Source organism: Pavona decussata, unplaced genomic scaffold, assembly GCF_977016875.1.
Source record: "Pavona decussata unplaced genomic scaffold, jaPavDecu1.1 SCAFFOLD_302, whole genome shotgun sequence".
Taxonomy (NCBI): domain Eukaryota; kingdom Metazoa; phylum Cnidaria; class Anthozoa; order Scleractinia; family Agariciidae; genus Pavona; species Pavona decussata.
Window position 1 is genome coordinate 1,237,722 of NW_028145698.1, and position 26,750 is coordinate 1,264,471.

The 26,750-nt window shown below is 38.6% G+C and overlaps 1 protein-coding gene and 1 long non-coding RNA gene across 3 annotated transcripts; both read right to left on the reverse strand.

Annotated features, from left to right (window-relative positions):
* Positions 1-281: 281 nt before the first annotated feature.
* LOC146454402 (uncharacterized) lies at positions 282-2,221 on the reverse strand. The gene is made up of 2 exons (XR_014859266.1): positions 1,342-2,221; positions 282-948 (listed from the first exon to the last, which is right to left on the reverse strand). It is a non-coding gene; the product is annotated as an uncharacterized LOC146454402 (long non-coding RNA).
* Positions 2,222-3,274: 1,053 nt separating this feature from the next.
* LOC146454403 (adenosine deaminase-like) lies at positions 3,275-25,501 on the reverse strand. 2 transcript variants are annotated; one of them, XM_085095487.1, is made up of 10 exons: positions 25,351-25,501; positions 22,068-22,129; positions 13,798-13,926; positions 12,060-12,349; positions 11,055-11,182; positions 9,949-10,020; positions 6,995-7,096; positions 5,577-5,644; positions 4,694-4,823; positions 3,275-3,757 (listed from the first exon to the last, which is right to left on the reverse strand). In XM_085095487.1, the coding sequence occupies exons 1-10, from the start codon at positions 25,375-25,377 to the stop codon at positions 3,668-3,670; spliced, it is 1,098 nt and encodes a 365-aa protein (XP_084951613.1). In that variant the 5' UTR covers positions 25,378-25,501; the 3' UTR covers positions 3,275-3,667. The 2 variants fall into 2 exon arrangements, with proteins under 2 accessions (XP_084951613.1, XP_084951614.1); XM_085095488.1 differs by lacking the exon at positions 3,275-3,757 and having other exon boundaries at positions 5,509-5,644.
* Positions 25,502-26,750: the final 1,249 nt, after the last annotated feature.

Here is a 26,750-nt window from a genome sequence, read left to right on the forward strand (position 1 = left end):
CAATCAATCAATCAATCAATCAATCAATCAATCAATCAATCAATCAAAATAAAATAAATGAAATTGAAATCAGGGTCAAGAAAAAGCTTTATACCCTCCTTTCGGTCACATTACAGCTTTAAATTAATTGTTCAAAAAAGAGAGAGGGGGCTGGCTATCTGGAATAACTATAGAGTTAACGCAGACAGGTAACCAGTTTTACAAACAACAAAATACCGGTTTAGGTGTGTGCACTCACACAAATAAACAAATATGACACAAAACACACAGTTGAGATCACGTTCTGGGTGTAAAAAGGTGTTTTTGTTTTCGTTTTTTAATCTCACTCCATATAATACACCATAGTTAACTATCGTTAGCTATAAGCAATAGGCAAATACTGCAAACAAAGAATGACAAATTAAGAATCGCAGTTTAAATGCAGTCAAAATACAGCGAAAAAAAGAAAGAATTCGTTCGACCAAGAAGATAAATAAACATGGCTGAAAAGAAGAAAAAAAAGAGAAAAAAAAAAAAAGAAAGAAAGAAAAAACTCCGATCATTAAACTAAAGATTCCACTTTTATTAAATAACCATAAAATCGGAGAAATAAAAAAAAAAAATCGAAGGAACGATAAAATAATTGAAGACACCTTAAGCGAAACGTTTTCTTCATTAAAATATCCCCACCTTTTATAGAAAAATATATCCTTCACACTTCATTAACCCTGATACAGTTTGGTTTCAAAAGCTTTCAGTTAATTTGCACATAGAAAAAACATTTCCTCGGATTATCTGACATCTTTATATCATATTCGTAAAATATTACCTGTCGATGAACCTAGTATAATGGCCTTAGCTCCCACGAGTCTCCTGTAGCTCAGTGGTAGAGCATCCGAACTAGTAACCGGAAGGTATTAGGTTCGACTCCTGATAGGAGCAACTCGGATTTCCTTTTTCCGAGTATGCCTGTGTCATTCACTGAATAATATGTCATTCTCAATATTATATATGTTGTGCCTTTAAATATCGTCGCAAATTATATTCAGTAAATTACTTGTTACCCCTCGGAAGTGCAAGGAAACTCGTAGCCTTACTTTGAGGTGTCTCTAACAAGAAAAGGCCGATATTATGAGTCGTGGCATTGCTTAGGATTGGCTATTGTTGGGGGTACTGTAACGTCGTCCTAAATGGCCGCCATCTTCAATTTAAGACAAAAGAAGTTCGGAAACTGCGCAATTGTTAAGCAAGTCGTGAAGAATGGCTGTTTTCACGCCTGAGATAGATAGTGTGTTTGCGATTGATTGCGGACCGCCTTAATGCGAAAACAGGACGGATGTAATTTTTTTACAGAAGGATAACGAGTCTTATTTAATCCGTCTGTTTATTAATCCGTCTAAAATTATGCCGTCCTGTTTTCACATCACTGTCTGAAACGGATTATCCGTCTGCTGTGAAAACGAGAAAATAATTTTGATGAGCATCTTCTCATTCTGATTATCCATCCAGATGGATTACTCGTCATTGAAGTTAAAATGGCCATTGTGACAGTAACATTTTCCAGTTTGTTTTTAATCTTTTTTTCCTTTCACATTTTTTTTAAATATCCTGCGAAACGACATCTCCTTCTTCTTTCCTTGCGACGGAAAAGTGACGTTTTTCTGCCTCACGGCAAGCCGTCTTATATCGAGTTCCAGCATCCTGCCGTTTTCCATTTTAAAAAACACAAGTCATCTTAATGAGTGACAAATTAATCTTACTTGTGCTGTACGCGTTTGAGCGTATTGCCATTGTCCTTTTGCACTGAAGCGTTCGTCTTCTGCCGAGGTAACGCGTGTCGACTTTAACATTGTACGAGGTAGTTCTATGGCATTGTTAGGCCTCATTAATGCATTACTTGTATTGCGGGATATTAAATTCACAAAGTAAAATTTTGAAAGTGGCCAACCTTCAATACAAAAGGCTTGATGTTGTGACATTGCGAAGCCAATTTCCGTAATATCGAGAAATGGTAGAAGTACGCACGGATTGCATGTTTTTTGGTCTTCTTTTCGGTAGGTCGAACTTTACAGAAATGCTCTGTGCCAATCTCGTTCCCACAGTCTCTCTTCTTCTCGTCCCCGGGAAGGGGGGGGGGGGGGGGAGAGAAGAGACACCCTTGGAATGAGGTTAGCTCTGTGTCTTTGTGTCATTAAAACATGATGTCATAGCCACGTTTTCTCGTCGAAAAGGCCACAATGCCACGTGACACCACAGAATCCGATTTCCAGCATGCTAAAGATCAGGGCCGTACCTAGGATTTTTTGTCTGTGGGGGCAAACTCCGCACACCCCTCACAGGAGTCTACCGTATGCAGACAGGGTTTCTAGTTGCACATTAATTTTGTTTTCACTCCTACACAGAAAGTTGCCTCTACGACGTTTAGAGAAAAAAAAACACACCGATACTTTTAGTTTTAAATTGTCATGACGCACTATCTACAACGATTACTAGAGAACCAAAAATCCAAATAGCCGTGCCAAGAAATACAACTCCTTGTGACAAACACTAGCCGGGCACGGCATTGCAACAATTACCGAATGAAGCTCATTGCATGATACAAGCAGTGATTAATTTCTGCCCTACTATTGCCAAATCTCAACAAGAAAGGCAGTTAAAACTACCAAGCACTAAAAAGAGCCAACCAAACCCAGCTGAAATGTCCTATGTGGCATAAAAATACTGTCGTTGAACACACACAATAAGAAGTCATATTCAAAACGAAGAGAATTCAAAAGAGGAAACTCAAAATTCATTAGGCGCAAATGACCTGTCGGATGATGAACATATGATGGTTAAATCCAAACCCGCTACAAATACTTGCGAGCAGCACATGCTTTTAAAACCAATTTATCTCGGGAAAAAAAAGTATAAGCTAGATTTAAAAAGGCTAAAACACGCGCCAGAAAGTGGCGTATGCTTGTCACTCTTTATTTCCACACCAAATTCTAAACCATAGGCAGCCCAAACTGAAAAAGAAATCATTATTTTCATAAGAAAACCGGTACCTCAAAAGATTTTCCAAAATAATTATTTGGAATTCACATTGAAGGAATGTTAATTAGTCGATTTTCTTGTGATCAGTGTGATGTTAGAAACCGAATTGAGTTTTCCTGGCGGGGGCAGCTGCCCCCTCTGCCCCCGCGCTATGTACGGCCCTGAAGATTTTAGCGTAAAATTGCCCACGTTAGAATTTGATGCCTTCAAATATATACTGGAATGTACACGAGCAACTGAAGTTTCCCCTGAGAAAAGGTTGTGAAAAAGACGTAATTTTATTCCAAGATTGTCTTGCCATATCATTCTACGTAATATTATAATCCCTCAATTCTCAGCCTGAACGTTTCCAAAATGTATCTAAGAGACAGAACGAAGCGCTCATGAAAACAAGACAACCCTAGCTCCACTGCCTCGCACTTTCGAGGGTCAAAATAAATCCAAACCAATCCTGCTGTGTAAACACTTTTTCTTTTAGGTTCTCCCGGATAAATATTTTCAAAAAGTCATACAATCCAAACATTTCATTGTCGTATAATACAAAACACACTGGCACGTACAATTACCGACCACTTTCATTACCACCCCAACTCTCAAATACTAGATTCTATTCCTATTTTAATGTTATAAAATATCCTTTTTACAGAAAACATCAATATATTCCATGCGCTACTTTTAGTTGTTCAATGAGTCGTTGTTTTTCATCATCTGGAAGAAAGGAAGCCCTTGCAGCATTAAATGTCTGCAAAGAAATAGAAAACAACATAGTATTGACTTTCATGTCGAATGAGTAGCGTTTGAAGTTTTCCCGCATAGTCATAAACTGTGTAAAAAGTGCATTAGTATTAGGAGAAGGTCGTTATAAGCCTCCGCCATTTTCGATGCCATCGAAATTATTGATATTGCACGGTGAAGCGAAATCTTATTGCTTTACTGTAAGTTGTGTTCCTGAAAGTATGTTTCATTATCTTTAGTAGTTTCACAGTGATTTCGTTCATTTCGACATGCTCCGAATAAAATATAATAGCCAAACTCTCGCATATAAGAAAAAACAAAGGTGTGGCTGACTAGGGCCCTTTAAGCGACGACGACGCCAGCGAGAACGTCAGAAAACAATAGTTTTAATTAGCAAAACACTAGCTCTGCACGTGCGTTATTAACTCTACAAACAACAACGTGAAGTGACCTAGTTCACGGTTTTATGGAGAACGTGAACGAAAAATGATTAATTTTTCTTTCTCTTTCTAAACTTTAAAGCCGCTCCTACGACGTAAGCTCCTGGATAGTTCGGGCAAATTACACAAACTTAATGAGCAGAAACCATCGTGAATTTACTCAGAAAAAGCGAATGTAATTGTTGAGTCTTGTTTTCGTTACCGTCGTCGTCGTCTCTGCTTTAGGTCCCTATATAATTACCCGACTGACGGCAGACGAAACCATCTGCACGGTAATATGCAAGACCTATCATACATGAACCTGGCAAATGTGACGCCCAAGCCTCTTTGCAACTCCGGCAGTCTACGGAAGTCGCTCTTACATTAATAACAAACTCACAAGACCCAGAACATGGTATTTGAAGACCCATTTCCGTCGGTATTGTACATTTGAATTTCCATTCTTGGAAAATTGGGAAAACCGTTTAACTTCAAGGTACTATACAAATAAAGACGAGACTTACCGCGCAAGTTATTTCTGCAGGACTTAAACCAATCTCATTTATTGCTACTTTTTGTTCTAGATCTATTCGCGTTTGACACACAAGAGGATCGTCGGAGTTAAGAGAGAAATTCACTCCGTCTTCTGCAAACCTGAAAAATAAACATTAAACAAAATAACGACCTGTACTCAGCATAAACAGCCGATGAAAAATTGCGACGTTTTTGAGTGGCGCTTTTATATCATCAATTCTTTAAAAACTGTCAAGGACGGTGCCTACTTTTGTTACTTCGCATACGTTCTGCACATCCTGAGATACTCGGGTTTCCTATGGGTGGTACCTACTAATACAGGGGTTTTTTCGCGGTTTAAAACTATGCGGAGAAAGCAGAACTTAGCAAGTGCCCTTGGTATCCAAAAAGGAAAATTTGGGGTAACCATGCATTTTTCAGAGATAATAAAGCTTCAATTTGGAAAAAAAAATGGAGTAACTCCAAACGTAGTCTCCCTCACAGCCGTTTTTAGTGTCGTCACGCCGTCACGCAACGCTCCGGATAGGAGCGTCGTGCGTTGTTTACAGAAAATTTCCCTTTAATCCGCGCGTTTCAGCCAGTTGAAACGAAAATATTAACCAAATGGAAAGCGCTTCTGGTTTACTATGATTGCCATTCCGGTATGTATATAAACTGCGAGCACTCTCTCCTTTGCTCAAGAATCCGGGGGGAAGAACCGAAAAACTGAGCAAAAACGACATTCGGGGGGCAAGTCGCGCGCGCGAATGGTAAGGCCGCGAGTAGCGCGGGCGTCGCTCGCGCGCGTGACTCGCTTCTCGAATACCTTGCGTTCTTCCTCCCGGGCATCTCTAGCAAAAGAGAGTCTGCTCGCAGTCTGGTATGTATACATACTGTCTAACTGGGTGCGTCCGAAAGCATGGCTTCACGGCACCTGTCAATATACTGGAAGTTGGACACACCTGTCGAGAAACAACAAAAGACAGCTTTTAAATGTATCAGTAAAAACAGAAACACAAGAGAATCCTGACATCTTCAATTATCCCATAAACTTAACAATTCTATTAATGTCAATAACACGGGGAGCGTTTGCGCAATCTCCCGAGCTAGAGGCTCGTGGTAAAGTGCTTGACAATAACCCAGAACGAATCGGAAAGTAAAAATGTTGGTTTTGAACGAAAATGTGTGACTGAACTCAACAGAAGAACTCAGTAATTACTTTTTCCCTGGCAAGTAACAAAAAAGAAAATAAATGCAAAATCATGACATAAAACGACTTCTCCCGTCTAATGTCTTCCAAGAACGTTCCAGGCCTTTGAAAGGATATCTGAACGAGCCAAGGCAGTATCATTTCATTCGGAGTATATGCGATGTAGAAGATTGCAGGAAAACAAATTTTATCCCCCAAATTTCTGAGCTACTACTTTGTTTCCGAGAATCCTAACTGACCTTATTTCGACCTACAAATTAGATTTATATCTCTCGGTTAAATCATTTTTTTTCCTTGTTATTGAAAGCTAAGGTGGTATTTCATGGCATAAAACTGCAAGGGAAAATCTTTAATAACCCTTTCCAGCCGTGGACCCAGTACATCCCCAAATCATAACGTGGTCCATATTTGAACAATTGCAGTGAAATTCTGTCAGCAAACTAGCCTTGGAAAGATCTTTGCATTTAAAGAAAAAAAAGGTACTCTAGGTCTCTATGATTGTGGTTTACCACCCCTAGAATATTTCTTTTTATTTTGTTAATTGAATACAGTTTCGTACTCTGAAATATCTCAGGTGATTCTGTGCATTAAAAGCTGCAAATTAAGCTACAGTTTTGAGGTATACCTATCACATGTGCTGATCAGTGAAATTTTGTAGTATTTAATTTTGACGTTTTAAAACCATTTCTGTCAAAGACGTCACTTCCTTCAGTTATCTGGATATGAGAAATGAATTTCACTCATCAAGACCTTTTTTTTTAAAACGGTATACAACTTCAACTTCAACTTCAACTTTATTAGGTGTTTGTAAAAATTTACATGTACAATTTCTTGGCGCCACAGGTATAGCAAAACTAATCTAGGCGGGCCAGGATGACAAAAAGAAAGAACGACTTTAACTGCTAAGTAAGAAGGCAGACCGAGCTATAATAACAAGATACAAGAATAAGGAAAGGTTTCAAACATCAAAGGCATCGAACATTACATCATGTTTCGTTTGCTGTTTTGGAAAACTGGACCAAGAAAACTTACGCTGCGAAGGGATAACTGTTTAGAGAAGATATCCCAATACAACGAGCACTCATCGGCTGCTGTAACTTACCTCCAAGTGAATCTTCTCATCGATGACTCTTCTGTAAAGAGCGTCATCTTGTAACACGTGGTATCCATGGCCTATCCGTTCAGCATGAAGGACATCTAACGCCTTAAAATACGGTTAAAACCACTCGCAGTTAATAGAGAGAGGCAAATTCATGCACAATACATTAGCCTGTAGGAAAAAACTGTTGGCTATGGCAAATGGATACTGGGATCAATTTCATTTTGATAAAACTTAAAATACACTTGTAGTTTAAAGTCTGGAAACTTGTGGAATATATGAAATACATACATTTGAACTGCGGATGAAAGAAAGAATAAGTGAATGATGACCATCGCAGTTATTGACGCAAAGAAAGCCTCCCAGTTGGCTTGATAGCTCAGTTGGTGCACCGCGGCATCATAAGAGGTCATGGGTTCCAATCCCGTTCAAGCCTGAATTTTTTTCAGGCTTTCTTTTTGCAACTACTTAAGTTGCGTAGTAACTGCGACGAGCTTTATTCTACTTGATCTTTCATCCACAGTTCAAAATATATGTCTCATATATTTACATTCATTTATTTATCCTTCACAGGTATATTATGAACTCACAATATGACCATCTCCCAGTTGGCTTGATAGCTCAGTTGGTAGAGCACTGCACCGGCATCGCAGACGTCATGGGTTCGAATCCCGTTCATGCCTGTAGTTTTTTCAGGCTTTCTTTTTGCAACTACTTAAAGGCGCAGCGTCGCCGATTTTTGTGCCCTTTTAAACAGCATTTGTATGGATGGAAACGGTTAAAATAATGGTTCAGTATTGTTAACAATCACCCTATGAGTATACACAAGCATGTATTTGTTATCTTTCACGGCGGATGGCTTGGATGGAAATGGATTACAACTTGAAAAGAATGGCCAATTTTTTCAAGTAGTTCCCGTGCATTTTGGACACATTGCTAAAACCTGGTTTTATAAATTATTCTTCATTGGAGAAATCACTTAATATTTTCCACTCGGTGCTGTATGCATAATTTCATGTCAGTAAAAAGGTTCTATGTTAAATATTTAAGTAGCTTTGATCAAATACACCAAACTCTTCGTGCTTACACAACGTTCGCTTAAGGCCCCGTTCAGACGTCGACCTTTTCAGGAGCCGAACCTAACACCTCGAATTAAGTAAATAAACAGTTCGACGTCTGAATCGGCTGTTTCCATTTGGAGCGGCTCAGCCGTTCTCCCCGCCTATCTCAGCCGGGAATTTCGGCTTTGGAACGGCTTTGATTCAGACGTCGAACTTTTCACGAGCCGAACCTAATGCATAAATTATTATAATGTATTTCAAATAATAATAAAAGCCGCTGAGATTTCGATTGGTTTTGCTTCAAGTAAATTTTAAAGTTCGGCATCTGAATCAAAAGGCGGGGTTTTCGTGATCGAACTCCCGCCATCTTGGTTTGTAACGGCGGGCGCACCTTCTCGCTCCTCCTCCCCTACTCAATGTACCCTCACTAGGCCCCCCTCAGTAGCTGAGGCACTCTCCCTAGGTATGCTCGCCGTCGCAAACGAAGATGGCTGAAGTTCGATCCAAGCGTACGAGTCTCGAAAATCCCACGGGAAAATATGGGGACTGTGAATAGTCCAGCCTGATAGTTCAGTTGGTAGAGCACTGCACCGGTATCGCGACGTCAAGAATTTTTTTCAGATTTTCTTTTCGGAACTATAAGTTGCGTAAATAACTGCGATGCTCATTCACTTGTTCAGTTTGATATCTGGACCATTGGGTTTTGCATGCGCACACAAAAAGAGACTCAATGAAGAGTTCAAAAACGAGTTAACCCTTGAAGTGCAAACAGTGATCAGCATCAAATTTCTCCTTGTAATATCAATGCTTATTCAACCCGTGAGGTCATGAGAATTAAGGATATGACCACCAAAGGTGAATTTTCTTGATATTATAATAACTTCTACCCAGTACTTTTATAAGAAAAGTATGCGGACAAGAAACGAGAATTTGTTCTTTGATATTAAGGGTTAAAGGGTTAAAGACTTCTAACAGTGTTTGCTGGACTCACTTTCTGCATAAGCGTGTAACGGCCAGGGCCCAGATTGTTCGTGACAAACGCATGTAAACATTTTTATCAAACTGGTCCCTGACTAATCTGTGAACGGGCTCCCAAGTGGGGTATAGGGCGAAGACAAAAATCGAGCTCGCTTCGCCTGGCTCATCGATTTTTCTTTCCGCCCATTTATACCCCACTTGGGAGCCTGTTCACAGGCTAGTCCATGACCAGATAAAAGTATAACCACTTCCTATAAGATGCTAACCCATCGCTGAGCAGCCCCTGTATTTCATTGATTATACTACAAAACTACGCTGTTCTACTCCTAAATTCACAGAGGGAGACACAAGTCGCGAAGAGCGCGAACTCGCGAGGCGCGTAAAGCGTGGATTCTCGCGCGTTCCTCCCTCAGGCGTAAAGCTGTTTGTAGAAGCTTGCAGTTTTGGTCACGCCTTATTCTCGAAACTGTACTCTTCTAGCAACAGCTGTCCGTCCCCTTCGAACAAATACCCGACCATATTCTTGAGCCAAATGGCGAGAAGGGTTCATCTGGCGTAATTTTTTAACGCCTGGGTAAAATGTCGCACTTCACATGAGACGAAATAAACTGAGCGGATTTAGCTCATTAAGTCAATCGAGTTTCGATCGACCAACACGTTGTATTCGTCTGATTCAGACGGATAAACCGTGTGAAGATCGAAGGTGGCACAAACGTCGATCTTTTCATGAATCGAACTTAATGAATAAATTTAAAACTTGTATGATAATGTATATTTTAGCCTCGATATCAAAACAGTAGTGACGGAATTTGGTTCGACAAATTACGTTCGATGTTTGAACCAAAGGTCGAGCTTGACCCATTTGGGTCGACCCAAATTACAATTTAGCTCATCTCATGTGACATCAAAGGAAAGTACTTCTTTCACGCTGGCCGCAGGAGCCGCCTCTCCAGCATGAACTGTCCTGTGTATGTTCAACCTTCTGGCTTCCTACAAGAAAAATAAAAACTGTTTTTCATAACCAACACAGCGGATTTTACAATGGTCTTCACTATGCATCGAACAAGATGTTCATATCATGACTATCATTAGCAATAGATTTACTTATGGCTGAACTTAGTAAGTTCAGTTACGTTGGAAGATTTTTTTACTTATAGGTTCAAATAAATCCTTTTGGGGATTACCGTTTTTATTCAATTAACCCCCCACCTTCGAAAAAGCGCCCACCCCACCCCTCCCAACAAAAAACATTTCTGTACTAGCCCCCAACGTGAAGTAAGAGGAGCGTCCGTTGTGTTCCAAAATTGGTTTTAGATAGGGTAATCAATGAACTTTTATATTGTTTATGGCTTGTTCAAGTTAGCTTTTGGACTTTGTGTAAAATAAACTTGTTATCCTTTGTTTTGTTATTCTCTAAAAATGTCCTCACTTGCGGAAAATGTTGGGAAAATAATAAGCACCCATCCTCAAATTAGCACCCACCTCGTATAAGCGTCCACCCTTACGGGCTCAAAATTAAATAATCGAATAAATACGGTATTTGAACTTCTCCGAATCAGAGGATGAAAGCGGAGTATTCGTTGTAAGCTGGTTTAACAGCCTATCAGAAATAAAATACAAACAGCGGTGATAAACATAATAAACCTGCGCATTTTATATAACTTGACGTTTCGTATCACTTTTGAAAATGTATGTTGACTAGCATACGAAACATCAAGTTATAGAAAATGCGCAAGTTTATTATGTTTATCACCGCTGTTTGTATTTTGTTTCTGATCAAGCTACGATGGCCCAAGAAGAAAAGTATTTAACAGCCTATGCTACATGCAAGTTGCCGTTTGAATTGCTCCAGTTTTTTTAAGTTTTTTTTTTGTCAACAAAAACGTTTTGAAATTTAGTAATTACTGTACTTCGAAATGATAACGAAATAACCGTGATTAAAAAAGAAATACACCGCCCATCATTCCCCCTCCCTGCGTTTCATGTTTTTGTTCCACCAGCGCACCCTTTCAAATGCAACAAACCTTGAAAGCGTTAATGTGTCCTTTCATAGCTGGAATCTCGCCAAGCAATTCATCTCCGGCCAAATCGATTCCTATAACTCCGTCGTTAGAAAACTCGTGGCACAGCGAAAGAATTTCCGATGACCAATCTGGAGAAACAAACAAAACATTTGCGGGTTGAACAACACAAGTGCTATTCTCACGGCTAAAATACTCACGTAATCAGCCGAACGGAAATTTTCACCTGTTAAAACACCCTCTGTTAATAGTTTATTACTGGATGGCTCTCTAGGGATCCCGTTTGTCTATTTAAGTAGATTATTGGGTTTTTTTTACCCTCTTTTGCCAAGTTACCCGCTCTGCCTCGGCTGGTAGAATAATTTTACCCACCCTACTCCCCTTCGGCGACAAACGTTTCGGTTTGCCTTCTTCACTGTCTTGCGATCTCCTGCCTAGACTAAATTTTACCTCCCACATCTTAATTCCGCTTAGGCAGTGAGTGGTGTGTTGGAAGAAAGAATGGTTTACGAACGCCTCAGCAATGAGCATTGAATTAAAAGCGTCTTTTTGAGTACAAAAATGGCGCCAGAGGAGATTTTCGGAAAACAAACAGCGACTTGTCTTGTTCAGAGGTCATTACCCAAATTTTATACTGTCGAAGCCTTTTCAAATATTTCCTCACTCACCCTAATTTAAACGATTAGGGTAGAAAGGAAAATGGCATTTTCAGGTACTTTGCTGACCTGCATTTCTCGTTTAGAGCCGCTGTTTAGGACGATGCCTACTTTGGTTACTGTGCATACGTTCTGCGCATCCCGAGATACTCGGGTTTTCTATGGGTGGTGCCTACTAATACTTGTACAGGGATATTTTTGCGCGGTTTAAAACTGTGCGGAGAAAGCAGAACTTAGCAAGTGCATGCTCTTGGTATCCAAAAAGAAAATATTAGCCGTCAGCCGTAAATGCCTCCACGCCATTGAAACCTTCTAATTACACTAGCTCACAGTCAAGTATGAAGCTCATTACCTGGTCTAGGTCTGATACAGCAAAGGATGGATCTGGCTTTCAGTCCAAAATCTCGTTCTCCTCTCTTAAGGCCTCTAGACACCGCTTGCACAACAGCCCGTGGGGAAGTGGTCTCCTTGACTGTCATATTGGGTTCCTTATTCGGTTCAACAGGTTTTCCATTCATCATATCATTTCCCGTTGAACATAGCAGATGTGGACAGTATCGTACTTCAAAATACAATACACCGCTAGATGCTTGGTCCTCACAAAGCTCGTGTGCTATTCTTTCAACTGCAGTGACATCATCCCTGAAAATAAAATTCATCAAATTTGCATTGGTCAAAATATAAATCACCATCAATACTGTACAAAGTCTCTTATTGGATACGACGTGCAGTAGTATGCACTCTCTAGCAAAAGTTGAAATAATAGTGGCCGGCTTGTAGATAAAAATGTCTATGTGAGGGAAGCTAGGGTGTTTTAGTGGATCTTCAACCATGGGCTCTTGGGCAATGTTCACAATCGGAGCCAGGCACCAATCCTAACACAGCTTTTTGCACTCAGGTACGGGTACAAAGGAAAAACCCTTGTAGTCGAGCACTAGGCCTGTTTACATGGAGGTGGGGGACTACGGGAAGGTGAGGTACCCCACCTACCCGTAGTCTAAAAAAGCTAGCCTTCACATGCAACCCCGGGGCACTGGCATGAGGTTTTAAAATGCTATTGCGTGGTCAGTATTTTCTTCAATAAAACTATTTTTCTCGACGCTTTGAAGATGAAATCGGCGGGAAAGCTTGCCAGGCTTGTAGTGGTTGGCGGTCATGTTGTTTTGCTGGGCTTCGGCGGAATTCAAAAATTCAGAATTCAAAATTAAAGACAAATGCCCGGATGGACCTCACCCCAGCTAGGCGGGTTACCCCACCTTCAGCGTTCACATGGAAAAAACTCACCCCAGGGGTTACCCGGCCCGGCTGACCGGGCAACCCGCCTCAGTGGGGTACCCCACTTCTCAGGTGAAGGCGATCAAGAAAAAAAAGAGAGATTATATGGAAAGATTGGTTACCCAACCAAGGTGGGGCATCTCATTTTAAAGTTTCACTCCAGTTGTTTGAGTTTTGTACAAAAACGATTTTAATGGAAACCTCCACTCTTGAAATAAATTAGCGTTACATTGTTGAAAATACAATCTAATTTTAAATTTCGTTGGAAAACATGGAAATTATATTTCTGAATTGGACAAAACAGAATTTGATTATCGCCTACAAGTATTTTTCATTTTAAATTTCCTGGGCGCCGCTCTCTATGATTTCAAGACGTAACATGGTTGCTCAATTGTTTCACACAAAAGAGCTTCTGCTTACTGACAATAGCGGCAACCGTATGACGTTTTGAAATCCAAAATGGCGGCACCCAGGAAATATAAAATCGAAAATAGGCAATAACCATATCTGATTTTTAGCCCACTTAAATATCACTTCTACCTTTTAAACTAAAATTTAGAATTTAGACACTATTTCTGGCAATTTGCCATCAATTTGTTGTTTGAGTGGTCAGGTTCCCTTTAAGACAAGAAAGGTGTTTTAAGATATGAAATAAGCCCCCCTCTCTATCTAAAAGCCCCCTTCTCTAAATTACTAGCCCCCTGGCCTGATGTTAAATATGCCCCCCAGGGGCTTAATAGCTCTAGCTTTTATGGTACAGCTGTACTTCATAATTACTATAATTTATAACAGCCTATAATTATTCCATAACTCACATGATGACTGGCGTGAATACATTAAAACATCTCAAAAAGCCGCATAAAGTTGATGGTTTATCCAAACTAACAGACACATGTTGTCTCAAAGATTTCTCTTCTAGAGAAGGCAGTGCCACTTGCTTTTCTCTGTAACAAGATAAACATAAAACTCACTCGACTTAGATTTTATTCTTTGCGTACTAGGAAATACAATGACCGTTCTAGAATGGCTTCAGTTCTAAAATTGTTCACATGAGACTGTGTTAATAGAAGGAAGACATTGTTTTCTTTTATACAATAACTGTAAAAAAAAAAGCTATTGTCTATGAGAGTACAGACAATAAAAATGACGTCAGATGTAACACGCACACTTTCTCAATGAGAACAACAGCCAATTCTGCTTGACATGTACTTTTTCCATGTTATTGTAAAAAACAAATTTCAAGACTCACAGCAGTTTTCTATGGTCTACATGTATACTCTTATAGAAGATAAAATGACGCTATAAAATGCTCAAAACTTAGCAGTAAAATCACTCGCCTGAGGTTTCTGGTTCCACTAGAGTTTTGAACATTTTGTGACATCATTTTATGGTCTATAAGAGCATAGACCATAGAAAACTGCTCTCGATTCGTTAAATACAAAAGCTGATGCCAAACACAGCTTTATACATGTAAATATATCAGAGAACAAATTCTCTTATCTTGTCCCCCATACTTTTCTTATTTATTTATTTATAAACATTATTTAAACAGAAATTCCAATTCAGAGTAGCTGGTTTAAATGGAGATCTGTATAAAATAATAAGAATAAATAATCAAATATATGTACTGGGGAGATGATATTACATGTAACATATCGAGAAAATTCGACTTTCATTGGTGATCATGTCCTTGATTCTCATGACCTCAGGATTGAATAAGCATTAATATTAGAAGGCGAAATTTAATGCTGATCACTGCTAGGGCTTGAAGGGTTTATTAGAAGGAATGTGCAGACTTTAAACTAAGGTACAGGGCTCAAAGTTAGCGACCAACTGGTCGCATATGCGACTAGATTTTTTATTTTGCGCCTAAAAAATTTTATGTGATCGCACTCACGCGCCTAAAAACGCCCAAGCTCAGTGCGCCTGAATCTGGGCCACTTTGTTTCCTCACCTGACAATTCTTGTGTACTCTGCCTGATTAACACGAAACAGAAGCTTGAAATAATATATTCAAATGTGGATGTAACACAATTAGGTTCCACATAAGAAAGTTGCACCGTTTTTAACAAGTGTTGCAGTTAAGTCAATGCGCTGTCAACAATGTAATTTATTCTTTTTTGAAACATTCATTTACAAAAAGAAAATTTATTCGGAAACAGCCGGCCGCTGCCTTCCAACACATTTGACCCACCTCCAGCAGTTGTGAAGTGGTTAAACAGTGGACAGAGATCAAGGCGAGCTAACCTTGCCAACAGAAAGTAGCCAAACGAATTTAATTTCAGTCGGGTGATCCGTGGGACTTGAAGGATTTCGTCTGATCGAGAGGATTCAATGACGTTATTCCTTACCCTTGTTTTGTCTTATTATCTTGTTGAACGTACCATAACATTTTATATTCAAAAAAATGTAACAGTATTATTGCTATCTCAAACGTACAGTAAGAGACTGAAAGAAACAAACACATGATTGAAATAAAAGATTACCGTGCTGATTAATGATCGGCAAGCGAAAAGAAGAAAAAGATATTATCAACGTGTCAGTGTCGTCATGACACCATTATCAACGATCACTAATAAAATGTCTAAAGCTTCTGATTTTTCTTTTTGGTGCTACCAGTATTTTAAGTTGTGCTCCTAAAATTTTTAGCTGTGCGCCAAAAATTTCGGCAATGCGCCTAGAAATTTACACCTGGTAGCACAGGTGCTCCCAAAGCCAAAAATAAACTTTGAGCCCTGAGGTAGCTACAGAAACCAAAGGCTCTAATTAATGTTCATTTTAGTCATTTTTAAATGCTGAGGATCAATGATAATCCCTGGTGAAAAACCTCACAGGATCTTCAAGGATCTTTGAAGATCTTCAAAGACCTGCTAAAGATCCTCAAAGACAAAGATCCTCAAAGGATCCTTACAGGATCTTTGAGGATCCTCCAAAGATCTTTAAAGATCCTGTATCTGCAAGATCTTGAACAAAGATCCTTAGGGGAATCAATAAGGATCTTGCAAGGATCTTTCAAAGATCCTCGTAAAGATTCCTGCAAAGATCTTTGCAAGGATCCTTGAAGATCCTCAAGGATTAAATGAAGATCTTTAAAGAATCCTTAAAAGATCCTTGTAAAGATCTTGCAAAGATCTTCGCCAGGATCCTTGAGGATTTAATGAGGATCTTTGAAGAACCTTAAAAAGATCCTTGTAAAGATCTTGCAAGGATCTTTGCCAGGATCCTTGAGGATTTAATGAGGATCTTTTAAAAATCTTAGAAAGATCCTTGTAAAGATCTTGAAAAGATCTTTGCCAGGATCCTTGAGGATTTAATGAGGATCTTTGAAGAATCTTTAAAAGATCCTTGTGAAGATCTTGCAAAGGTCTTTGCCAGGATCCTCACGGATTTAATGAGGATCTTTGAAGAATCTTAGAAAGATCTTTGCTAGAATCCTCAAAGATTTAACATGGATCTTTAAAAAATCTTAAATAGATCCCTGTAAGGATTTGAAACGGTAGCAAGTCTCAGCCAAGAAAATTAGTAACACATATTTGTGAAGGGCTCAATAATTTATTGAACACCATGTTGCCTTGCAAAAGACAAAACTTGCAAAAACCGAACACAAAAGTCAATAAGATGGTATACATTAAGATGATTGCACTTTACAAGTCAAGCTTTCAGTTAGCTGATTGATCAAATTATATTAATAACCTGAAGATTAACTACAGAACTAAGTGAACTTAATGAAGAAGACAAAAATGTAGTGAGAAGCAATAAAAGAAGTCATATTCAATTTCATAATTGAGCTGGTATGATAAAAATCCTACATCAGAATCTCATAGTGCATTTCAGAGTCACACGACTGTTTCACTGGTGGCCTGTCTACATGAAAATTGTGCAATCACTCTTAATTAAGCCCATCCTAACCAATCAAATTGCCTCATTGTTTTTTTTTAATTGCATTGAGCACACTTGGCACTGACATGAAAGCTACCAAATTAAGATTTCAGATGTTAACCAGAAGGTTACCTGTGAAGAGTTTCAAAGTTAACCTTGAGTTCCACACAGTCTGGAAAGATTAACCTGTTACCAACACATGGTACACGTATATTGAATCTAATGATCAGGGCTGTCATTAAGTTGTTAGCATGTGGCATTAAGCTTCTTACCTGTAACAATCTTGTCAATTTCTGACTAAAATGATCCTTCAACCATCAAGATCAACCGTAACATCAAAGTTCTTTCAAGGGAATTCAGGCCTAATAGCTGTTATGGGATAGGGCCCTTAATGACAGCCCTGATTTCATCAATTATTACAGTTACCCTTCCCATGGAACACATGCTAATTTAATCATGTTGGTAGTGCTTAAACACAGGACTAACATGACAAAGATGCAAGGCATCCATTGGAAAAATAATTACTTTAGAAAAAGATAATTAAAAAGGAAAATTTTTAATGTTTCTTTTTTAATAAGATCTTAATCAAAATTTGTACCGTGACTTTACAACCATTCTGATTAAGGTCTTACCACCTTACAATTATTATCTTGGTAAGATCTTAGCATAAATTAAGAATGACAGTTTTAAAAAACAGTTCTCATGAAGATCTTGAAAAACAAAGACAAAAACTTCTTGTTTGGTTCAATTCTTTATTAAGATCTCATAATATCACACAAGAATCTTGACAGGATCTAAGAATAAATAAACATGCCCGCAATACTCTTACACTGACTGTGATTATCTCTTTACTTATACTGTTATTAACAATAAAATTTACTAGTTGTTTGTTGTGACATCTTGTACATCTTAATACTGTTTCCTTCAGTGTTCAAAGTTGATAAACGCAATGTAGACATGTGTGTTTCTAAACAAAGGCTTAAAAATATGACTGTTAAGACTTACAGTGTGCAGTTTACAGATTGTATTTGAATAAAAAAAACTAAATGCACGGGTCCTCCACTGAAACTTACTTGTGAAAACACTATTACTTACAAACCTTCTTTGATGAATCTCAACTCCATTTAATGCCAAAAAGAACAAAAATGCTTTGAATCATAATCCCTTCGACTTCCATGCATAATGTTAGCTTTTAAAATGAGCGAGAAAACGTGGAAAAACGTGGAACCACAGCAACACTGGCAGCCATCTTGGATTTCATTCAGACTGCGAAGACTGGGCACCATTTTGGTCAGCAGTTATGCCACTGCAGGCTCGGAGAAAGACCGTTTCATATTAGATTTCAGGGATTTCAGGCGGGATTCAAATCTATACAGCACACATTTCCTCTGGATTTTGCCTCTGCTAAGCTAGAAAAATGATGGCTTCAAGTAGCAAACTGTGGACAACCACTTTTTAGAAAGAGGTAAGTTTCGACACCAATTATTTTGTGAAAGACTGCATGAAAAAGTGTGATCGTCCAAGCGAATTATAGACAACGTGCATGCATGTCTGCTTCTTGAAGATTATTGAGGTGGTCATTCCCTATTTAGTTTTTATATGAAGCCTTTGCAAACGTTTTTACGGAGTCATTTGTAGCCAGGTTAATATCATGACAGAGTTGGTATAAGCTGAAGACTTGAGTCATAGATCTTGATTTGGCGTGAAGATTAGTTTATGATCTTCGTGCATGGAGTGAACGACTGAAGGCAGCAACTAACAAAATTGTTGCTGGTGAGAAGCTCACTGTAACATTGTCTAAAAAGTTAAGGGCAGCTTACTGGTCACTGTGATCACTCAGAAGAACTGATTAAAAGTGCACAATTTTCTGTTTGACGGTAGATTTTCATCTCGATCCTGTCTCCATTTTGTTGTCAAGGTTGTCAGACTCAAAACTGCAGCTTCAGAGTCAAGTCACCAAATCCTGCTCAATATAGTCACTTGTAATTATGATAGTTGGAGTCTATTTTGACTGATTTAATTTTGTTGTGAATCATGACTTCTGGTACTTCTACTCGGCAACAATAAATAATAATACCAAATAAAAGTTTGTACATGTAACTTGCATAATGGCAGTATTTGATCAGTTCTTGATTTCATAGTTGAAAACAGCAAGCAATATAAAGGGAACACTAAGTAACAATCCTTTATTGTTTTTGATCAATGCAATCATTTTTTCTTATAATAGGCTTTAATGAACATGTCAAAGCTGCATTAAGAATGGTAATATTTCACACATTGTAAATGGTTCAGCCTACACTCTGGAATTTTTAATTGGCTCAGAGAAACTCTCAAAACACAATCTGAAAAGTGGCATTCATGTGTCACTTTAAAGCTGTTTAAGAGACAGTGATCTTAATTTTCAGTTCACACAATGATGATGTAATCCTGCTCTTCAGTGGGTTGTGGCTTAATCCAGCTACATGTACATTCCATCTCCAACATTTGAAAAACAATTGTTTTTAGTGCTTCACTGAGTATCTCTTGTATGTTGGTGCCGTTCTTTTCACTGAAAAGTTGAAAGACTCTGCTCCCAAACAGTATAAATTACTGGCCCACTGGCCTGAGTGAAAAGTCTACAACAACTCTCAATAGCTGTTGAAACGCTACTCCCCTTTCCTTTGGGTCAATGTTGTTAGAGCAAATTGGTGTGCACATCGTCATTGCTTTCATTGGACTTTACTTAGGAGGAGGAGGAGGTAGGGAGACACTTGTAACAAACAGTGTTTCAACATTTTGATGACAATAGTAAGCTGCTGTCAGCATTTGCTCAGAGGCAAATAGTAGATGGTGACCTGACCAATGGGGACATACACTAAACCTTAGTTAATAAATTATTATTGTTCTAATATCGGTACATATGTACATGTAGCTTTTTTTAGCAAGGGAAATAGCGTAAAAAAAATGATATCTTGGTTTTTATTTTATGTTTTAATTATTTTTCTTTTTTTCTCCACAGGGGCCATACAGGATAATTTCAAGCTTTCATGTTTTCTTGCTTTTAACATGCAACTGGAGGGACTTTATTATGTTATTTTTTTATTTTTATATATCTGTTTATTTTACACTAACACTAAAGAACATTATTGTACCAGTTGAAACCAAGCTCTTATTCATATGTACACTCTGTTAGGTTGCTTCTTTCTTGGGAAAATAATACTGGCAAATAATAAGTCTCAGGATTGTTTTGAAAGGCTTTAAAGCTGCCTGGTTAATTAAGTCAAATAGATTATTATAAGCGCTTCAAATTGTTGCAAATGAAAGAAAAAGTTACTTGTAGAACTTTGTCCTAGTCTAGGAAAAATTTGTTGGTAAAGGTTTGTTTCTGTCACTCTTTTGTGAATTACAATATTATTAGAATAGTGCTGTTGATCTTGTGAGCATGCATCACAAGAACTTGAATACAATCTTATGCCTTGTAAAAAAAAGCCATAATGGCATTGTAGATGAAAGTTTCCATGTTAACTTTGAAGATTGTTGTGATAAATTTATTTCACATGAATAGCTAAGATTTATCAATAAAAGGTTATCACACTTATAATTATTTATTTTTCTTGTTGGTTATGGTTTGACAATGCCTCAGCCTTTGAATTGAAGTGCTAGAAGCATATCCAGGTATGTGTAGGTTTTGCATTTTAAGCAAGCTGTGATCAAACTCTCAGGAACACATGATTCTAGGTTATTTGAATGAACCATTGTAGGTCATTGCCAGAAATGTCAGGGCAATCCAAAGAAAATAAAAAACATATACACTCCAGGGTTTTTTTTCCTATTTTGCAGCTTGCTTGGAAAACAAAATCAAATCTTGGCCCTTTTTGGTAAGATCGTGACAATTTCAAGAACTTGGTAAGAAACTTATAAGACCTTGCAAGATCTTGGTAAGAATCTTATATTAAAATCTTTTAAGATTTTGGTAGGAATCTTATAAGATCTTGTAAGACCTTTGTAAGAATCTTGTGAGATCTTGTAAGAGCTGAATAAGAATAAGAATCTTTTAATCGTACAAGATATACGAATCTTTTGACACGATCTTGTAAGGTTCTTGTAAAATTCTTATTTCTTATTAAGAATCTTGATAAGATTATTGAAGGATACTTAATGAGGATCTTTGCAAGATCTTGGGAGGATCTTTATGAGGATCTTAATAAAGATCTTCAAGGATCTTTGAAAAGATCCTCAAGGATCCTTCATTTTCTTGCCAAGATCCTCAAGGATCCTTAAGGATCCTCTAAGGATCTTCAAAGATCCTCAAGGATCTTTAAGGATCCTCTAAGGATCTTCAAAGATTCTTGAGGATCTCTGAAAGATCTTGGGAGGATCCTCGAAGATCCTTGAGGATCTTTGCAAGATCTTGGGAGGATCCTTAAAGATTCTTGAGGATCTTTGAAAGATCTTGGGAGGATCCTTAAAGATTCTTCAGGATCTTTGAAAGATCTTTATGGATCTTTGAAGATCCTTAGAGGATCCTTAAAGATCCTTGAGGATCTTTGAAGATCCTTAGAGGATCCTTAAAGATCCTTGAGGATCTTGGCAAGAAAATGAAGGATCCTTGAGGATCTTTTCAAAGATCCTTGAAGATCTTTATTAAGATCCTCATAAAGATCCTCATGCAGATCTTTAAGGATCCTTAAAGATCCTTGAAAGATTTTCACCAGGGATGAGTTATGGCTGTCATCACTGGTCTGCTTGTCTAGCTACTTTTGAGAGCATAAAACAGGAGATCAGAGTTCAGGCTAGAAAAAAATTGTATTATATTTCATTTGAAAGTTCTTACTAATGAGCACAATTATAGTAAAAATAGTTAAATTAGAGCGGTTTTCAATTGGGTGACTGTTGTAAAACCAAAACCAAAGTAATTTCTCTGGCCAATCACAACAGATGTAAACAGCACAATCAGCCAATCAGAACTCAAAGCAAATACATGTAACCGGCATAAAGTGCGGGAAAACACATCCGACCAAGCGTGATTGGTTTTGGTTTGGTTTCCCATTAGTTGAGAAAATGGTGCATCTTTGCCAACCAATCATTCATAGAGTTTTGTAAAGCAAAGCCAAAGTAAGCGTGAAATTGCTTTCAACACTCAATTGAAAACCGCTCTAGTCTATGATTCTCAAATATTGTAACTGCTGGTACATGTAGATGAGATTTAAATGAAACTGTGACATACTTTGCCAACTCAATGATAGTCTGTATCCTCAAGGCACCATCAAGGTGAACATGAAGCTCAACCTGTAGGGATGTCAAAATATTTGAATCAACAGTTTGTTTCAGTTAATAGTAAGTCGGCATCTATCAAATCGAGTAACCAGAGAAAATCTTGCACATTATACATTTGGGAGGGTCAGGTCAACTGCATGACCTAGGCCTGGGAGCCAGACTTGTAATCTGGACGACCTGGGTTCAAGACCCACTCTGATCACTCAAGATATTTGTTTCACAGTAGGCCTGTTTTCAAATTGTAGACCACACTTTGTAAATAGCAATTGGTTTGCCTGCCACAAGTCAGAGATGCAAACCTCTGAAGATCAGAAATCTGGAGATTTTTTCTTCTGAGCAAACCCCCCCCCCCCCCCGAACCCTCTTATTACCCTACCTTCCCCCCAAATAAAATTGATGCACTTACCCTTACCCCCCCCCCCCCCCTCCACTGGCACAAAATTTGCACGAAACTAGAGCTTTTTTTCCCTGCTTTTAATTGGTTGAACATTTATATCCAATCAGACAGTCGCTTATATTGCAATGATGATAAAAGTGTGTTTTCTTTGGTTTCCGTCAAAGTTTGTGGCAGATTGGGTAAAACAGGTATAATAGCCATGACATGATACTTCTTAAAATTTATGGAACATTTGAGTTGAAATGCTAGCCTTTTATACAGACCCCAAGTCGCTTTATCCGGGTCAGGTTTAGTCACCCGTACGGGAGACCCAGAGATTCGTTCCATATCCGGGAGACTCCCGGATAATCCGGGAGAGTTGGTATAAATGACAAGTTGGGGGTTTTAACCAATGCTAAGTTGAGTTCATTGTGTATAATTTATTCCACTGATTTATAGTGTCCCAGGCAATTAGCACTGTACAACAGTGCTAAATACTTTGACATTATTAATAAATAAAGTCTTCATCATTATAATTAATATTATTTCACATTTTCACAGGCATTATAATTTGTCCTCGAAATAATATTTACTATTAGATGGGTCCCATCCTGAGACCTTAGAATTTTCACGGACCTTTGTCAAAATGGTGGCCGTTTCAAGAAGTTCAGACTTCTGTAGAAACATCTGACCGTTTTTGGGATTCCTGACAACTGATCCTTTAAAGGGGCAGTGTCACCTATTTTAGTGTTACTTTGAATGGCCAAAAAGCATACTTCAGTCGACAGAATCGATCATTAAAATAATGGTTGAGTTTTGTTAACAATAACCCTACTAGTGGAGAAAAGCTGTAGCTGGCTAGGATGGAAATGGATTACAACTTGAAATTGGCCAATTTTTTCAAGTTCTTTTTGTGCATTTTAGAGAAGTCGCTAAAAACTAAATATAGTTTGTTCTTCCTTAGAGAATTCCCTTAATATTTTCTTTCCAGTGTTCTAAGAGCAATTTCACGACAGCAAAGAGGTTTTTTATTCAAATGCCTGAGTAGTTTTGACCAAAATACAGCAAAATAACCATGACAGTACCCCTAAAGTTCTTCAGTATCACACCCAGAGCTCCCACAATGACTAGACAAGTAATAATTTGCTACTTTAAATTGGCCTTTGCTATCCAAAATCTCAATATTTCCCTTGAAAACAGTTAGCCTACCGTATTTTCTCGAATAAGCGCCGCCCCTGAATAAGTGCTGCCCTCGATTAAGCGCTGCACAGGGAGCGTAATGGTTGATAAGCTCCGCCCTTGAACAGGCGCCGCAGCTCCAGTGCGGCGCTTATTCGAGTATTTTCATAAGAAAAAGATGAGGAACAGTCAGGACATTCACTCGATGTTGGACATCAAGTGAAGAGTTGTTGAGAACCTGCAGAAAAGTATTGAGAAGGCTGTTATGAGGGTCGTACAGGGGTATTTTCATGATGCGTCATTAGCTGATTTTATTTCCCGTGAAACGTGAATGTAATAAATTATTCTTCGTAATCCATGACCTGAAGGTTTTGCGTGACCCGTGAAGAGCTTGAAAACAAAATTTTCATTTCTGTGTTCCGTGATTTGCTATTTTTTCTGTTTGTGAACCATGCATGAGACCCCCCCCCCCCCCCCCCCCCCCCCCCCTGTACGACCCTCTGTTATGAAAGCCAAAACTTAGGTTAGCTTGAAGTCGGTAGTCCATCGAAAAGTACTCATGAAGTAAATTAATTTCTACAATAAAATGTTTTGTCTTTGTGGTATGAGCCTTTGAAATAAGCGTCGCCCTCGAATAAGCGCTGCATAGAAGACTCAAAAAATTAAATAAGTGCTGCGGCGCTATTTGAGTAAATACGGTAACTTTTTTCAAGTTGCACTCCACTCTAACCCAGTCTATCTGTGGCCAGAGACACTCATCAATAGTCTTAGTACACTGGGGTGACAATCCACAACAAATTAGAGCAATGTTTTTAGGTTTCTGTTGATTAAGGGGAACCTCTACTCCGAAATCTAATGTTGGAAATAGTGTCTAAATTGTAAATTTAAGTTTAAGAAGTAGAAATAATATTCAAGTGTGTTTAAAATTTCCATGACACTACCCCTTTGAAATATCCAGTGAACAAAGCAACCATTTGTTGAGTCTTGAATTTCAAAGTTTGCCTGTTAAAGGTGCCGCAAGTGTTTAAAATAATTATAATCAATAATAATGATTTAATAATGATGATGATGATGATGATGATGATGATGACAATGACAGTGACAATGTAAATGAAAATGTCGATAATGATGATGATGATGATAATGATGATGATGATGATGATGATGATGATGATGATAAACTGTTTACCCATATATAGTATCAAGAATTGACTTCAAGATATGGTGGGATTTTTTATGTTGAGAGAAAAATCTTTTTCTAGTATAGCACGAAATTCAGCAAATGAATGACACTCAAAGGTCTATGAATTAAAGAAAATTGTATTCGGCTCTCTTGTCGATCCAAGTTTTTCAAAAGTTGTTATGAGTAAGCTTACTAGTTAATATCGTGTTAGCCTTAAAATAATAAGCTTGTGTTAAAACGTGCATGGTCACGTTGTACATATCACGATCGGGACCAAATATAGTTCACTGTCCATGAAAGCGTCATATGATAAGAAATAATGAATATAAGAAACGTAGCTCCTTATCCGTGTTATCTTGTTTAAAACAAGAACAAACAGACAAAGTAAGGTAAACTAACAGCACAATCATAAGTAGTTAGTTATTTTGTGTGTAAAGCTTGTACTCCTCATTCGAGCCGCTAGATGAGGATCGTACTGACGAGGAAAATACTTACTTTTGACTTGGGCAATCTAAGCGCCATTACAGTCCAATTGTAGACCTTTGTTGCTTATAACCGAAGAAAGAACAAACTAATACAGTATCACCCAAACTGAAGAATATTTGCCATGTTCGACGACCGGTTGTCTTTCTCAGGCCCCTCTCGTTCAAAAAGGGGCGTCACTTGGGCGGTTAACACGTGACCTCAATATTAGCCAATACCGTCTCCTGTAATACGGACTTAAAGACCCGAGGAGGGAGGGGGGGAAGGGGGGGGGTGGGGGTGGTACTCCCTACAATGGCCTATACGGGGAGGCTTCGCCCGAAAGGGGTACCATTTTCATGCTTCCGGTATATGAAAGGGTAGAGATTTCACGAATCGAAGAAAATGAAAGGGTAGAGATTTCACGAGTCGAAGTATGTATATAAAAGGGTAAGGAAATAAAATGGCCTTTCATTATTTTCCAATGGAAGGTATACGAAAGGGGTACCATAGTCAATGGAAGGTATACGAGAGGGGTACCTTTTCTGCCAAAAATGGTATTTAAAAGGGTAGGCGGTCAGATCTCGGGGCTTAGCCTCCCCGTGTTAAATTTATTTTAGTACCCCCTACAGACCTTTGACTGAAATAAATAAATTCCCGCTTTTACGAACTCTCGCTATTAAGGACACTAACTCTCAGTCCCGAGGGTGTCCGCAATAAAGGGAGTTGACTGTACTGCGCGCGTAGCAGTCCTGATCGGGAAAGGTCAGAGAAGGAAGGCCAAAGGAGGGACAAGTGCCCCCCCCTCCCCCCTCTCCCCCTCCCCGATAACCCCTGCTACGCCCGCAGGCCAAATAGGCTTTAATATTTCAGAGAAAACAAAAGGTGAAAACAAAACGAAGTCAGAGTTACGAAATAAGCCCGGGGGGGCGGGGGTACTTGGGTTCAGTTTTGCTGGGTATGTGTCGCTGGCCTCTCAGTGCCCCTGCCCCATTATAGTCTATTTTGTGGCCAGTTATAGACCCCATCTTAGTCACTTTTTGGGCAAATGTAATTTTTGGCAATCCCAACTAAGTCACTCTCTATTTATGCATCTACTTTCAAGAACGGAATGTAAATGCAATGTGATTGTTACATTTAATAAACAACAACTTTCTGAACTTTTTAATCGAGACTATTTTGAATCCCTACTTAATAGAATTTCTTACCCCAAAAATCCGAAAGTGTGTGACCCCATTCTAGTAACTCTATTGAAAATGCAGCCCCATTCTAGTCAATCCAGCGGCACATCCCCATTAGCCTCTTATAAGGAAGTACCCCCCCCCCCCCACCCCCGGGGGAAATAAGGAGCACAGTCGAGGTTATTATACCGATGACAGGTATAAACAGGTCGTATCAATTTATTGTATCGTGTCACGGTATTGGAAAGTTCC